Source organism: Salmo trutta, chromosome 1 (assembly GCF_901001165.1).
Source record: "Salmo trutta chromosome 1, fSalTru1.1, whole genome shotgun sequence".
In the NCBI taxonomy this organism is placed as follows: domain Eukaryota; kingdom Metazoa; phylum Chordata; class Actinopteri; order Salmoniformes; family Salmonidae; genus Salmo; species Salmo trutta.
The window spans coordinates 21,360,056-21,376,322 of NC_042957.1; the positions used below are offsets into that span (position 1 = coordinate 21,360,056).

Here is a 16,267-nt window from a genome sequence, read left to right on the forward strand (position 1 = left end):
CTCTATTTCAGAAAGCCCCCAGGTGGGCGCCAAACTCACTCACTGCTCTCTGATCTTAAAAACCCCACAGCACAGTGAGAACACCAAAGCAGTCCTGACCAGATCAAGGCAAGCAGTAACAAATTCTACTGCAACTGAGACCAGCCTCAACTTGACACCCTATAGCTCTACATTCATTATATAGAAATAGTCACAATGTTTTGGCCTACAAGTGCATCCAGTAGACTACTGAAGTGGTTTAAAGGGAAATAGCTTGGGAGGAGTCTGAACCAGCAGTCCTGTGGATATAGGGCAAGCACACTAGAAGCACCAGTGCCATAAAAGGTCAAGACCTCTACGCAGAGACACAGCATGCTTACATTACATTCTGTAGCACACAACAGTTTTAGAATGGCAGCATAGCCAACAAAATGAAAAAACAGATAATGTTTTTTGATATTGTCTAAGGAATCGGTTCAGATGAGTAACAATTCAGTCACCACTGGATGGTGGCATTGGGTAGTTTAATATAAACTACAATAGTAGATGTGGAGAGGTAGAATAGGCCTGCTTTAAAAATGCATAAAACCTTCCCAATGTTGTCCTAAAAGCAGTGACATCAATTGATTGTATTGCATGGAGAGGAGAGGGAATTTCATCTGTTATTGTTGATATTCACCATATTTTCTTTACACATTTTAATTTCCTGCATATTAGTAGGATAACCCATGGGTTAAATGGGGAAAAGCACTGAAATATATATGAAGTTATATTCTACTGATCATGGACTTCAGGAGACAGCAGTGGGAGCACGCCCCTATCCACATCGATGGGACCGCAGTGGAGAAGGTGAAAAGCTTCAAGTTCCTCGGCGTACACATCACGGACAATCTGAAATGGTCTACCCACACAGACAGTGTGGTGAAGAAGGAGCAACAGAGCCTCTTCAACCTTAGGAGGCTGAAGAAATTCTGCTAAAACCATATTCTTTCGCCACAGGAATGGCTGAACGAACCAGAAGGCAAATAATTTCCGGGTTTTAGGACCACAAACTGGCGAGCTATATGAATAACCAACTCCCAAAACAAAACCCTTGTTTTTGGAGTTGCTATGAATAAAGTTTTTCAATTTGAATGTTGTCATAGATTGAACCACAAGGGTTGAATGGATGTCGAGATGTAGAACTTGAGGCCTTGTTCAGGAAAGTGGATGAAGAGTTTGCGTGTGGAGTTTGTTGGCGACAAGATAAATTGTTTTATGACATGGGCTTTTGTGTACCACTTGGTAAGGGAACCATGTCAAAGTCAAAGAGAGGACTGTTATATCTAGCCTAGCTGTAGAAGAACGCACATCTGCACAGTTTCACATTGTACATCACTCTGTCGTTTAATGACATGTGCAACTCATTCATCCGTAAAGCAGCACACTGTCGTAAACCATAACAACGTACGGTATGACGTACAGCACGTCATACCATACATAACATTTCCCCCCCCTTTCCAAAACCAGGGACTGGTACCATATATAAAATGTCCATAGGGCAAGAACCTAGAGTGATACCTGTAAGAAATAAACATTAACCCTTAAACAGAAGGACTCTCCAAACTAACCAGTTCAGTCCATTAACCTGGAGGTTGACTAAGACACCTACCAGAGCCTAAGAATGAAAATAGTCCCCCAGATAAGCAGGGCGAGTTCGTGCCCACATAGGCCTTTCTTCAACCGCCACTGCTTGTGGCTCTGTCCCTTGGTGAGCCCACAGAGGCTGGGGCTCAGGTGGTAGTGGTGGGGGAGGTCCATCCAGTGGCTTCGCTGGCCTGCATGTCTGTTCTGTGTGCATTCGTATTCCTTGAGGAGCAGGGACTTTCCTGAGGCGGCTGGCGTGCCAGCGTGATCCATTGCTCAACATGAATGTGGCGGGCCCCAGTTGTCAACTGACCTGCAAGGGGTCCGACCAGAATGAGGCCATTTTGTTGCACCGCTGAGGCCGTCGGGCTCGGACCCAGTCAGACACTTGGATGATCGACTTCTTCACCCTGTGTGCCTTGTCAAAACGCTGTTTCATTGCTCTTTGGTGCCTGGTCACTGCCTGCTGTTCTTGGGTGCACCTAGTCGCCGGTTCTGCTACTCTGTGTTCTGAGTCTGTCCAGTGGCAGTTCCATCTCACGACCTAGCATGAGGGATGCCGGAGAGACCTGTGTTGTTGTGTGTTTGCTTGCTCTGTAGTGCATTAGCGTTTGATTCAAAGCAGTTTGGAACGTGCACCCCTGGACCAGGTGCGCTCTGATGCCGTTCTTCAGCATTTGGTTGAAGCGTTCCACCCCTCTGTTAGCTTGTGGGTTATAGTAGGCCGTGCGGATGTGTTTGATTCCCTTGTTGCTGAGATATGAGGAGAACTCGGCAGAGGTTAGCTGGGGCCCATTGTCCGTGGTAAGGGTGAGGGGTAGGCCCCACCTTGTGAACAGGCTGTCTAGGATGTCCACGATGGCCTGTGCTGTGACAGTTCCGACAGGAAGCACTTCTGGCCACTTAGAGTGGAGGTCGTACACCACCACCAGGAAGCGCTGATGGTGAGGGACTGCGTGTCCATGGATCTCGGCACAGATGTCTAGTTGGATGTGGTCCCAGGGGCGGGACGGCCATGCGAGAGGCTGCAGGGGGGGTGGGGCGGACTGTCCTGTTTTCCCACTGAGGAGGCATGCAGCACAATCCCTGACCAGGGCTTCAATGTCGTGGTCGATGCCTGGCTACCACACAAGGTCTCGACATCGCTGTTTGACCTTCACTATGCCCAAGTGCCCCTCGTGCGCCATGGATAGAACACACGCACGCAGACCACTCGGGACCACAGTGCAAAACCCTCGACAGACACAGACTTCTTCCCAGCAAGAAAGTTTGTGCTTCACCCTGGCGAAAGTCGCCAGCTCTTACGGCACTTGTGCTGGCCATCCAGTGCGTATGTAGGTGCGCAGGGTAGACAGTGTGGGATCCTGTTCCGATGCTTGCTTCAGCTCCTCCGTCTGGCAAGATGGTCGGAGTAGGAGCGTCAAAGGAGCGTGAGAGGAGGTCTGCCACCACGTTATCCCTCCCCGGAGTGAACTTCAGCTGATAGTCGTACTGTCTGAGGCGGTCGGCCCATCTGTGCAGCCGAAGTGGCTTGTGGCCAGTTCCTGATGCCGACAGTAGCGTTGTGAGGGACTAGTGGTCGGTTCGGAGCGTGAACAGACGGCCATATAGGTAGAGGTGCCACCTTTCGCACGCCCAGACACAGGCCAGTGCTTCTCGTTTGCCCACAGAGTACCGTTGTTCTGTGGGGCTCAGGGCCCTTGAGGCGAAGGTGACGGCCTCTCAATGCCCTTCTGCAGCTGTGAGAGGACAGCTCCTAGCGCTCCAGCTGAGGCGTCACATGTGACAATGGTGGGGCAGACGGGGTCAAAGTGAGCCAAGACTGGGGCTGTGGTGAGCTGGCTCTTCAGTGAGCGGATCGTGTCTGAGCAGGCTGCCGTCCAGGCCCATGGCTCATCCTTCTTGAGGAGCTGGCGAAGGGGCGCTGTGGTCTGGGAGTAGTGGGGCAGAAACAGGTTGTAGTAAGCTGTCATGCCCAAGAATGAGGCCACCTGAGAGGCTGAGGTTGGTTCCGGGATCCGGTGGACGGCTTCAATGTTCGACATGAGTGGGCAATACCTTTGGTCGACAGACGGAACCCCACAAACTTGACGGCTGGAGCTAAAAAGGTGCACTTACCACCGTTAAGGGTTAGGTTGTTCTGCAGTAGAGCGCTGAATACTCTGTGGAGTCGATAATCATGGATGTGGAGGTCAGGGCCGTGGACCACGATGTCATCCAGATAGACCGCCACCCCAGGTATTCCAGCGAGGATGGTGCTCATCACCTTCTGGAAGCAGCTGGGGGCGGAGCTAAGTCCAAAAGGCATGCGTGTATATCTGAACACGCCAGCATGTGTGACAAAGGCCATGAGGTCTCTGCTAGCTGCATGGAGGGGTACCTGAGGATAACCCTGATGAAGGTCAAGCTTCGTGAAGATTGTGGAGCCATGGAATTGTGCGGTCAGCTCCTCGGCTGTAGGCAAGGGGTACTTATCCGGGACAATGGTCTTGTTCACAGCACGGAGATCCACACAGGTCCGGATTCCACCTGACTTTTTGGTTGCAATGACCAAGTTTGAAATCCAGGGGCAGCGTTGACTGGCTCAATGATGCCTGCATCCAACTGTGCCTGGAGATCTTTTGTGACGTCATCACGCAGTGCCAAGGGAATGCGCCGCAGGGGCTGCATGACTGGGGTCACTTCCGGATTCACTAGGGGCCTGTGAGTAAAGGCTATGAGGCAGCCCAGTCCATCAAACAGAGTTGGCTAGTTCTGTTGCCATGTGCAGGTAACCTGGTGGATAGCTGACCCACTGTCATCTCTCAGTGTGAATCCCAAGCCTGTGAAGAGGTCGAGGCCCAAAAGGTTGGCACCCCGCTTTGCAACATGAAATGTGAATGATGGCAGATGCTTGGTGCCGTAGTGTACTGGGACCTGGAGGGTGCCTACGATGTCTATCTTGGATCTACCTTACCCACACAGGGCAGTGGAGGGCTGTTGGAGTGGTAGGTGACTGAAAAACTTGTATTAAGTGGCAAGGTTGAGCAACGACACCGCAGCGCCAGTATCCAGCAGCAAAGGCAAACCCACCTCACCCAGCTGCACAGTGCATGTCCTGAATGACAAATGGTTGGTGGAGACAGTTCGCATTTCCGTGTGTTCATGTTGAGAGTGAGATGAAACTAAGGACCTGTGCTGGGTGGAGCTAGTAGCTGGGGCAGAATGACACACTTTCGCAAAGTGATTGTATTTTGAACAGTTCTTGCATATTTTCCCACGGGCTGGGCAGTTTGAAGCCCTTGAATTGTGAGAGCTAGCCCCACAGTTGCCACAGCTACTTCTGTTTGTTTGTCTGTGTGCCTGCTGCACGGGCATGCCGGTGTCTGTGTCCATGCAGCTATCCACGTGGGAGGCCGTGCGCAGCGAGTGATCGTTGTAGTGCGCATGCTCGGGCTGAAGCTGCTGTGTGAGAATGGCTTGGGGCCGAGTGTATGCTGCAGAGTTGTCTGTTAGCATAGTAGAGCATTCCAACGCCGCTTCAACTTGGAGTGCTATTTTAATAGCTCCATCTAGTTGTAAATTATCCGATTCCAAAAGCAGTTTCTCCCTTGTCTTTTCACATAACGTCCCCTCTTTCAACTGATCCCTGATGATCTCGTCCTGAAGTGTCCCGTAGTTACAAGAGCTAGCCAAATGCCTCAGATTAGCCACGTAGCTTTGAATGGACTCACCCGGCCATTGGTGTCTCTTCCGTAGCCGGTAGCATCGGAGGAGCACTCGCTCTTTCCCGGCAAAGTGGTTCCGTAGGAGGCTGACTGCAGCAGTGAATGTAGGAGCCGATCCCAGCGCTCTGAAAAGCCTCTGTCCCTCTGTACCTAGGCAGTGACGGAGCAGTGCTGTCCTCCGCTTGTCGGAGATTGTAGAAAAGTCCATAGCTTCGAGATAAGTGTTAAAGCTTTCAAGCCAGTTATTCCACGGGACTGGAGGTTCGCCAGGCACGGCGAGGAATGGTGCTGGCGGTGGTAAACTGAATTCAGCCATCTTCGTCGCCAATGTTATATCTAGCCTAGCTGTAGAAGAACGCACATCTGCACAATTTCACATTGTACATCACTCTGTTGTTTAATGACATGTGCAACTCATTCTGACAACCCATTCATCCGTAAAGCAGCACACTGTCGTAAACCATAACAACGTACGGTATGACGTACAGCACGTCGTACCATACATAACAAGGATGTTGGATAAATCACAACAAAACTGAATCTGAGTTAGGATGAATTACATGCGGTGGCAGGTGTGGTGAAGATGGCCAAGGTCGAGCCTCGTCCCAATGATGAAAAGATGATTCTGGCTCAGTGGGAATTCCATTTTTGGGAGAATGGATCCTTGCCTTCTGCCGGATCCATACGTGGTGAAAGTAACTTGAAGTGGAGTCGTGAGGATTTATTGTGTTTTTTCCATCCAGAGCCTAAGCACAAAAACTATGACTTACATTGCTCTCCGGAGAAAGGTGCCATTGAATGGAGTAATAATTGTGGTGTTAAGTGTTGAGGAGGATCAACTGAAATTGAAGATTCCCAGTGTATGTGATGCCCTCCGTTTGGTGCAATGCAGACCCGGTGGAGAGCGTGGTGAAACAGAGAAGACAATGTCTGTTCTGCTGAGTTTTGAATGCAGTCTTCACCCGACAAATTCAAGTTAGGAAGTGTTAGTTATCCCGTGAGAGCTTTTGTCCCAAACCCATTACAGTGTTTTAGGTGCCTAGGTTATGGTCAGGTAGCAGCAGTGTGTAGGAAAAAAAGTTCTGTGTGTTAACTGTAGGGGTACCCATGGTTCTGGAGATCAGAAGTGTCCGATTAGAGAAAGATAGGTTGAGGTTGCAAGGATCAGAATAGTACAGAAGGTGTTGTATGCTGAGGCAGTGAAGAAAGTAGTAGAGGAAGATGGGTACAGGGCGAGGGATCCTGAGAGGATCCCTGTGAGTAGGCTGAGGCCAATGGGAGAATAATTGGAATAATATGTGCTTCAGTAAGGTTGGTTTCTTAGTGTTCATAGCCATTGTTATCAACTGTACCGCAGAAGTGTAAATCACAGAAAATATATTTTGTGAGTGCAGCTGCAGAGAAGTACTTCGAATTATAAGATTTTACCGGAGAAGAGTTACAGGGGGTGCTGAACGGTAGTGTTCTGTCCTCCCAGGCTGTTGACTGCAATATGTAACTTTTTGGGCAACTGACCAAATTAACATAGAAATGTGAGTTATAGATTTGTCATCTTTATTGAAAGCAAATGTAAGATGTGGTAGGTCTGTTCTATGTGCGCTATTTCTATGCCTCCCGTTTTAAGTTAAGTTTTTGCTTCTTTTACTTTCGGTTTTGTACACCAGCTTCAAACAGCTGAACATTCAATATTTTTGGTTATGAAAAATATATTTTACAGTGGTTTAGATGGTACAATGATTCTCTACACAATTACTGCTTGTTTTGTCATATAAACTGAAATTAGGAAAACTATTAGGAAATGGCGGAGCAAATTTTGCATATTGCTCCTTTAATAGTTGACAGGGTAATTTTTCGTCTACCAAGTATAATGGGTTGTACAGAAGGTGGCGGCATGCACCACTAACGTTTGTTTGCGGACCGCCATAATAATATAGAAGAAGAATGTCATATTCTCTTCCTGGTTGAAAAGATGGCGGCTAATCAAGCTTTGCGCCAATTAGTCCCTCCATCCCTGTCTGCTAAAGTTGAAGGGTATGTTGACAGCTATGTTTAGTACTCTTATGATCCGTGTTTTAACTATATATAAGCTATACAATCAAAGAGACAGTTCAACAGAAATGTGTTGGGTCAGGAAGAGGGCAGCGTGGTACGTAGGCTAGCAGCACTAGCTAACGTAAGCTAGCTAGTAAGCTATAGCACATTTTACAGCAAACTAGTTAAATTAGCTACGGAATGTAGGCTAGTGGGATTAAGTGTATCTTTCTGTATTGGCACCTGATACTTGCTTGGCTCCTGGTCAATCATATCAGATTAACTTTTGTTAGCTACATCATCCAACGTTATAGACGATGCGTTTGTTTTTCTAATGCTAATCAGACCAGATCAGTTCTGAATGAAGTGGTATCAATAAATGTTAACGTTATATCTCTGGTGCTATTCCAGTAAAAAAAAAAGAAGCCTGTTAGCCATTTAAGCTTTAAAAACATGTTTTGGCTTAAAAGAATGAGGACTGTAGGAACTAGAACAGGGGTGTCCAACACTTACTCTACGAGGTCCGGAGACTAAAGGCTTTCTGTTCTACATGTCAATTAATTGCACCCACCTGGTGTCCCTGGTCTAAATCAGTCCAGGTTAAAGGGGCACAACGGAAGAAAATGCAGTGGAACTGGCTTCGAAATCCACAGTTGAGAATGAGGAAGTAAGGAACCATTGATGTCAGCAATGGTTTAGTCAGATGAACAGGTGTCTACCATAGATCACCTGGGGGGGCTAGGTCTAGCCATGGCCCTTCTCCTTAGTTCCCTAAGGTGCTAAACTGTGAGGATTCACAACTTATTTGTGGTCAGCAACATGTCAAGAAATTGCATGAGCTGAGTCAGTTAGTGGTTAGATTGATCTGCACCCATCCTTAATTGTAAATTCAAAATGTTTCTTCTAATTTGTCATGTGTTTCTTCCTCACACAGCTCATTTGCATATCTCACAGTGAGAGACAGGTTGCCGACCATCCTGACAAGAGTCATTGACACCATCCATCGTAACAAAAACAAGTTCTTTGAGGAGTTTGGAGAGGTAAGAATAACCACCATCACTTGTCCATCCTAAGCCACTGTGCTATAAGGATCCAAATGTTGGACATTTTTTATTTCCTGACACATCCTGATCTTGGATCAGCTTCTCCTCCCCCAAATCCTTACAATTAACACTTGGGTAAAAAAACACAAAATTGACCTTGGATCATAGTCTATGGTTCAACTTCATCCTACTTCTCTTCTATATCAAATTGTATTGGTCACATACACATATTAAGCAGATGTTATTGTGAGTGTAGCGAAATGCTTATGTTTCCATAGGAGGGAGTCCAGGCAGAGAAGAGGACCATTGGCTTTCTTTCTAAGCTGAGAAATGAGCTGCTGACAGACAAGCCTATTCTGGTTCTGTGTGACGGCCTGGAGGACACAGACAGCTGGAACCAGTACCTCCAGAGACAACAGAGGCTACTGGGGGAGCGGGACCCCGTCAGCTGGTTCAAATCCTCCTGGCTCTACATAGAGTGCTACATGTACCGCAGGATACAGGAGGCCATCTGGCTCAAGTGAGAACCAGTGCTGCTAAATGTTAGCATTAGCTTACACTTGAGAAGGGAATGCATAGATCAGGGTTTCCCAAACTCGTTTAGATTTTTGCCCTAGCACTACACAGCTGATTCAAATAACGAATCATCAAGTTTTGATAGTTTGAATCAGCTGTGTTGTGTTAGGGCAAAAACCAAAACGTGTTTGGGAAAATAATCCCATTTCAACCAATGTTATAACTGATTTATCAACTATAAATAAGCTACCTATAAACCGTTTATACATGATACCCTAATGAGTTATCCAGTTAGTGTATGTGTCTTTTAACCTATCCTTTCTCTCTTTGTGTCTGTGCCAGTCCCCCCATCAGCGACTTTGACGTGTTTAATGAAAGCAAGACGCAGAGTTTCTTTGAGTCCCAGCAGGCTGTGATATCCCTGTGTACATATCTACAGGGATTCAACAGGAACATGGACGACCTCTCAGAGACACAGCTCATGGAGCAGTTCCACAAACTACTACAGGTGAATATTGTCAACAATATTAAATCAAATTGTATTTGTCACATGCGCCGAATATAACCGGTGTAGACCTTACAGTGAAATGCTTACTTACAAGCCCTTAACCAACAATGCAGTTTTAAGAAAAAAAGTGCTACAAAGTATTTACTAAAATAAAAAGTAATAAATATAAGAAAAATAACAAATAATTAAGGAGCAACAATAAAATAACAGTAACGATGTTATAAACAGGGGGTACTGGTACAGAGTCAATGTGTGGGGGCACCGGTTAGTCGATGTAATTGAGGTATTATGTACATGTAGGTAGTTACTATGCATGGATAATAAACAGAGCAGCGTAAAAATGGGGGACGGGGTGGGGTTAATACAATTTGTCTGGATAGCTGTTTGATTAGCTGTTCAGGAGTCTTATGTCTTGGGGGTAGAAGCTGATAAGAAGCCTTTTGGACCTAGACTTGGCGCTCCGGTACCACTTGCTGTGCGGTAGCAGAGGGAACCGTCTATGACTAGGGTGGCTGGAGTCTTTGACAATTTTTGTGGCCTTCCTCTCATACCGCCTGGTAAAGAGGTCCTGGATGGCAGGAAGCTTGGCCCCAGTGATGTACTGGCCATTACGCACTACCCTCTGTAGTCCCTTGCGGTCGGAAGCTGAGAAGTTGCCATACCAGGTGGTGATGCAACCGGTCAGGATGCTCTCGATGGTGCAGCTGTAGAACCTTTTTTCTGTAGTCCACAATCATCTCCTTTGTCTTGCTCACGTTGAGGGAGAGGTTGTTGTCCTGGCACCACACTGACCTCCTCACTATAGGCTGTCTCATCATTTTCTGTGATCAGGCCTACCACTGTTGTGTCGTCGGCAAACTTAATGATGGTGTTGGAGTCGTGCTTGGCCATGCAGTCATGGGTGAACAGGGAGTACAGGAGGGGACTGAGCATGCACCCCTGAGGGGCCCCTGTGTTGAGGATCAGTGAGGCAGATGTGTTGTTACCTACCCTCACCACCTGTGGGCGGCCCATCAGGAACTCCAGGATCCAGTTGCAGAGGGAGGTGTTTAGTCCCAGGGTCCTTAGCTTAGTGATGAGCTTTGAGGGCACTATGGTGTTGAACGCTGGGCTGTAGTCAATGAATAGCAAAAGGTGTTCCTTTTGTCCAGGTGAGAAAGGGCAGTGTGGAGTGCAATATAGATTGCATCATCTGTGGATCTGTTGGGGCGTTATGCAAATTGGAGTGTGTCTAGGGTTTCTGGGATAATGGTGTTGATGTGAGCCCTTACCAGCCTTTCAAAGCACTTCATGGCTACAGGTGTGAGTGCTACAGGTCGGTAGTCATTTAGGCGTTGTTACCTTGGTGTTCTTGGGCACAGTTCTATGGTGGTCTACTTGAAACATGTTGGTATTAGACTCAGACAGGGAGAGGTTGAAAATGTCAGTGAAGACACTTGCCAGTTGGTTAGCGCATGCTCAGAGTACACGTTCTGGTAATCCGTCTGGTCCTGCGGCCTTGTGAATGTTGACCTGTTTAAAGGTCTTACTTACATCGGCTATGGAGAGTGTGATCACACAGTCGTTCGGAACAGCTGATGCTCTCATGCATGCTTCAGTGTTGTTTGCCTCAAAGCGAGCATGGAAGTTATTTAGCTTGTCTGGTAGGCTTGTGTCACTGGGCAGCTCGTGGCCGTGCTTCCCTTTTGTAGTTCGTAATAGTTTGCAAGCCCTGCCACGTCCGATGAGCGTCGGAGCCGGTGTAGTACAATTCAATCTTAGTCCTGTATTGACGGTTTTCCTGTTTGATGGTTCATCGGAGGGCATAGCGGGATTTCTTATATGCGTCCGGGTTAGAGTCCCGCTCCTTGAAAGCAGCAGCTGTAGCCTTTAGCTCAGTGGGGATGTTGCCTGTAATCCATGACTGCTGTTGGATTATGTACGTACGGTCACTGTGGGGACGACGTCATCAATGCACTTACTGACGAAGCCAGTGACTGATGTGGTGTACTCCTTAATGCATTCGGAAGAATCGCGGAACATATTCCAGTCTGTGCTAGCAAAAGAGTCCTGTAGCTTAGCATCTGCGTCATCTGACCACTTCCTTATTGAGCAAGTCACTGGTACTTCCTGCTTTAGCTTTAGCTTGTAAGCAGGAATCAGGAAGATAGAGTTATGGTCAGATTTGTCAAATGGAGGGCGAGGGAGCGCTTTGTACGCATTTCTGTATGTGGAGTAAAGGTGGTCTATAGTTTTTTATTTATTTTCTCTCTGGTTGCACATTTAACATGCTGGTAGAAATTATGTAAAACAAATTTAAGTTTCCCTGTATTAAAGTCCCCGGCCACTAGGAGCGCCGCCTCTGGATGAGCATTTTCTTGTTTGCTTATGGCCTTATACAGCTCGTTGAGTGCCGTCTTAGTGCCAGAATCGGTTTGTAGTGGGAAATGAACAGCTACAAAAAATATAGATGTAATTATCTTGGTAAATAGTGTGGTCTACAGCTTATCATGAGATACTCTACCTCAGGCGAGCAAAACCTTGAGACTTCCTTAATATTAGATTTCATGCACCAGTTGCTATTTACAAATAGACACAGACCGCCTCCCCTTGTCTTACCGGAAGCAGCTGTTCTATCTTGCCGATGGATAGAAAACCCAGCCAGCTGTATGTTATCCATGTCGTTGTTCAGCCACGACTCAGTGAAACATAAGATATTACAGTTTTTAACGTCCTTTTGGTAGCGTAGTCTTGATCGGATTTTGTTATCCATTGATTGCGCGTTGGCTAATAGGACTGATGGTAGAGGGGGATCCTTACAAGGCACCCGACCTACGTCCCCCGATATCTCCGTCTCTTCTTCATGCGAATGACGGGGATGTGGGCCTTGTCGGGTGTCTGAAGTAAATCCTTTGCGTCCGACCCGTTAAAAAAAAATATTTGTCCAGTTCGAGGTGAGTAATAGCTGTCCTGATATCCAGAAGCTCTTTTCGGTCAGAGACGGTGGCAGAAACATTATGTATAAAATAAGTTAAAAATAACGCGAAACACACACAATAGTACAATTGGTTAGGAGCCCGTAAAATGGCAGCCATCTCCTCCGGCGCCATCTCACAGGTGAAGCTGTGCAAACTTCAGGGGTTTATTATAAGAGGCCAGCTCAATGTTGATTGTTGAAAATTAATGCGAAGTCTCATTACCAAAGATCATTTGATGTTATGTCTGTTTTGGCATTTAATCCCAAATGTTACGATCACAGTTTCTGTGAGTTAATGTCTCTGTTCCTGCTCTTAGGTGTCTCTGTGGGGTAACAGGTGTGACCTGTCCATCTCTGCTGGCATGGAGAACTCTCAGAAGGCCAGTCCCATTGACTCCCTGTCTGACCTGAAGTCTTTTATCCTGGTGGACGACTCCAACATGGTGTGGTCTGCTCTGACCTCTGCCCAGAGACCAGGGGAGGACGGCAAAACCACCCCAGGGAGGGTGGACATCGTCCTGGACAACGCTGGCTTCGAGCTGGTCACAGACCTGGTCCTCGCTAACTTCCTGGTGTCCGCTGGTCTGGCCAGGGAGGTCCGCTTCCATGGCAAGTCCATCCCCTGGTTCGTCTCCGACGTCACCGCGCACGACTTCCAGTGGACCATCCGCCAGACCCTGGCAGCCAATCACAAGTGGATGTCCAAGAGCGGCGTCCAATGGCAGAGCTACGTACGGGAGGGCGTGTGGTCCTATCACGACCACCCGTTCTGGACAATGCCTCATGAGTACTGTGACATGGCGGGTGACGCGCCTGACCTCTACGCGACACTGCAGGGAGCCGACCTGATTCTGTTTAAAGGAGACCTGAACTACAGGAAGCTGACTGGGGACAGGGAGTGGGATCACATGGTGCCATTTGATAGGGCACTGAGGGGGTTCGGGCCAGCTCCCCTGTGCAGTCTGAGGACTCTGAAGGCTAACATCCAGGTGGGGCTCCAGCCGGGGCAGGGGGAGAACCTCAACACCCAGGACCCCAGCTGGATGACCAGCGGGAAGTACGCTGTGGTCCAGTTCTCCAGCCCTCACAGGGAACAGTAGACCTGTCTGGGACAGGAATTGACGTCAACATGTTCATAAGAAGTGGTGTCATCATAATCAGAGGAAGTAAGGGCGTGAGCAGGGCCAGTGTACTTGTAACCATATGCCAGGTTAGAGGTGTAGTTTGTTTTGTCGTAGAACTGCCTAATGTATTTAAATGAGGAAAGTGGTTTAAAGGAGGATGATAGAGGATACTTTAAAAAGAGGAGGGTAGTTAAATATGGAGTGGCTGCAGATCCGACCTCTCTTCCCGACAGCTAAAGGTTCGAAGCTTCTGCGAATGTGTGATATTCTCTACTTTACACACAGTCTCTGTTCTACTTGTTCAGCTGCCCAGAGAAGAGGCTACTCTGGCGAAAGGTTCTTGTTTAATAAAGTTAGATCAAACTTGAATCATTGTAAGATCACATATAGAGAATAATCTACAGAACCAAATAAAATAGCATAGTATAACATTACTGTATGACAAAAAATACCAAATGTCTTATATTTTAGGATGATTGTGTTAATGGTCACATTTTTCTCTCATGCGGTCTAAACTCAACCGTGCACGCCACTCAGCAAAGGTATGCTACAGTTTAATACCAAGGTACATAACTAATTCAAAACACTAGCTTACTTCAAAACAACACTGTAGCCTACACTCAATAATATTTAAATGCATATGCCCATGAAACTGATTGCGATGGTTGTCGTGCAGATCCTGCATGGATGTTTCACCGGTAAAACTTGAAGAATTATCTTTCACCATTGACAGTGAGAAATGTGAAGGGAGGGTGACCACAAGTTTGGGTGTGCGTAGAGTAGAGGTAAAGAAACGCATGCGCAGAACGTCAGTCGGATCTTCAGCTGTGGGGAAAGGGATCCAGTGGGATGGGGCTGTGACCTCCGGGTCCGCAGCCTCTGCCATTTTAAATAATGATCAATTGCTAGTTAGCAATCTGCCCTGGCAAAACTACAAAACAATGAAATTTACTTCTCCCATTTAACAAATGTTTTGACGGTTGTTTACCATCATCCAGTACTAGGGTTGGGCTCTACCTTGATTCCATTTCAAATCAGTTCATTTAGAAGCATTGAAATTCCAAGTCATGAATTGAAACATGCTTATTTGATCTTAAGTGACTTTTTTCCCAGACACATTATGTAATTTATGTAATGTTTTTGTCTCCCCAACAGCGACTACACAAAATAAAGATTTGAGAGACATTTCATTCATAATCAGAGGCAATAAGGTGCCATTTTAACATTTACATGTTAAGTTGGCCTGTCGTGAATAGTTTAGTATTGTTATTTTAAGTTGAGACCTTATATAATACCCAAAGTCAGCTGCTACTTTTTTAGCCAATTTTTGTTGCATGAGCTTGGCAAAAAAGAGTAACATACATTACAGAGTAACTTGTGGTGGCTGGTATTTTCTGGGTCTTAATCAACGTCATCAGTTTGTCTTGTCAATTTGTTGCATGCGTTTTGGTTTGCATACATCAGGGTTTGCACAGTGACCACAGTCCCGGAGTTTACATTTTCATAGTTAAATAACTGAAGTTGAACTACAAGGTAATGTACCCACTCTGGAAAACTATAGATAAATCATAGTCTTTGGGGCAGTGCAATCACACATACAAGGCGTGTGTTGTTAAAAGAATAGCACTAACACCTGTCTAATTATGTGTTTCTGTTTGATAGTACAAAATGTTATTTACTAATGTCATTACAATGTCTCTGTAATCAGTGCTGGTGCCGTGGTGATCCTAAATGACTGGATTGTTCTCTTTGCAGAAATCTGGAACAAAAATTGTTATATTATAACGGACTTGGTGTAAATAAAGAACTTCAATGACTGGTCTAATCTCATACTGTTGTGTAAATGAATGACAGTAAGAAAAGAGGAACTGAGGCTTGACCTAGAAAGAGGATTCCCTTTCACTCATTCTCCCCATATTCTTACTCTTCAATTTATCCTGGGAACGTGTATAAGAAATTGAGTTATAATCAGACTACTTGTTTAGCATTTGATGTCACATGTCTGAATCTGGGTTGTTTACTGAGTGAAGAGACATTGTAGAGAGAGGAGCTTCTCTAGGCAGCAGGTCAAACAGGAGGCCATTTTCTCCCAGTTTGCAGAGATAGAGGTTAATGAACCATCACTTTAATAAGCTAAAAGTTTACTTTCCCCCATAAAATCCAGCTGTCAAGAAAGTTTGGAAAAATCTGAATCCCTAGTATGATCTCACTGAATTGTTTGTGGAAATGAAGACGCTCATCTTCTTCATACTGTAATATGGAGAGCTGATCTGTCCCTTTTTATGTACTGCGAATTCTTGCACACGTTGAGGACTGGAAATACTAGTACTAGTCTTAAATTAGTAATAACAGTGTTGTGCTAGGCACACCCTGCATTTCTACAAGTTACACTGTGATTCCTTTAGAGAAACAGAGTTATCTTCCAGTGTAGGTTGAAGGTCAAGAGTTGTCCTTGTATGCCCTTGAAACCCTCCTAAAAGAATGGGGAAGACATTAAATAACTTTTTAAACATTGGTTTAATTTCATCATGATGCAGCATGTACGTAAAACACATTTGTTTGCTGCTTTGGCGGGATAATAGTTTATATTTGATCAGTGGCTATCGTTGATAAGGTATTCCTCTTGAAAGGCCCATTGATAGCAAGAAAATGTACTTTAAATTAGTAGCATTTCCTTGGTTACAGTAAGGTGTGATTTAGTCAGTGTAGTTTGGTGATCTTACTGCAATGCTGTATTCTGTTTTCCTGTATAGATGTAGGCTATGAAAAGATGGAAC

General features: G+C 46.1%; 1 protein-coding gene across 1 annotated transcript; it reads left to right on the plus strand.

Moving 5' to 3' along the window:
• Positions 1-7,261: 7,261 nt before the first annotated feature.
• Positions 7,262-15,320, plus strand: dcph1 (damage control phosphatase 1). The gene is made up of 5 exons (XM_029743420.1): positions 7,262-7,343; positions 8,278-8,383; positions 8,665-8,906; positions 9,245-9,410; positions 12,684-15,320. The coding sequence occupies exons 1-5, from the start codon at positions 7,282-7,284 to the stop codon at positions 13,464-13,466; spliced, it is 1,359 nt and encodes a 452-aa protein (XP_029599280.1). The 5' UTR covers positions 7,262-7,281; the 3' UTR covers positions 13,467-15,320.
• Positions 15,321-16,267: the final 947 nt, after the last annotated feature.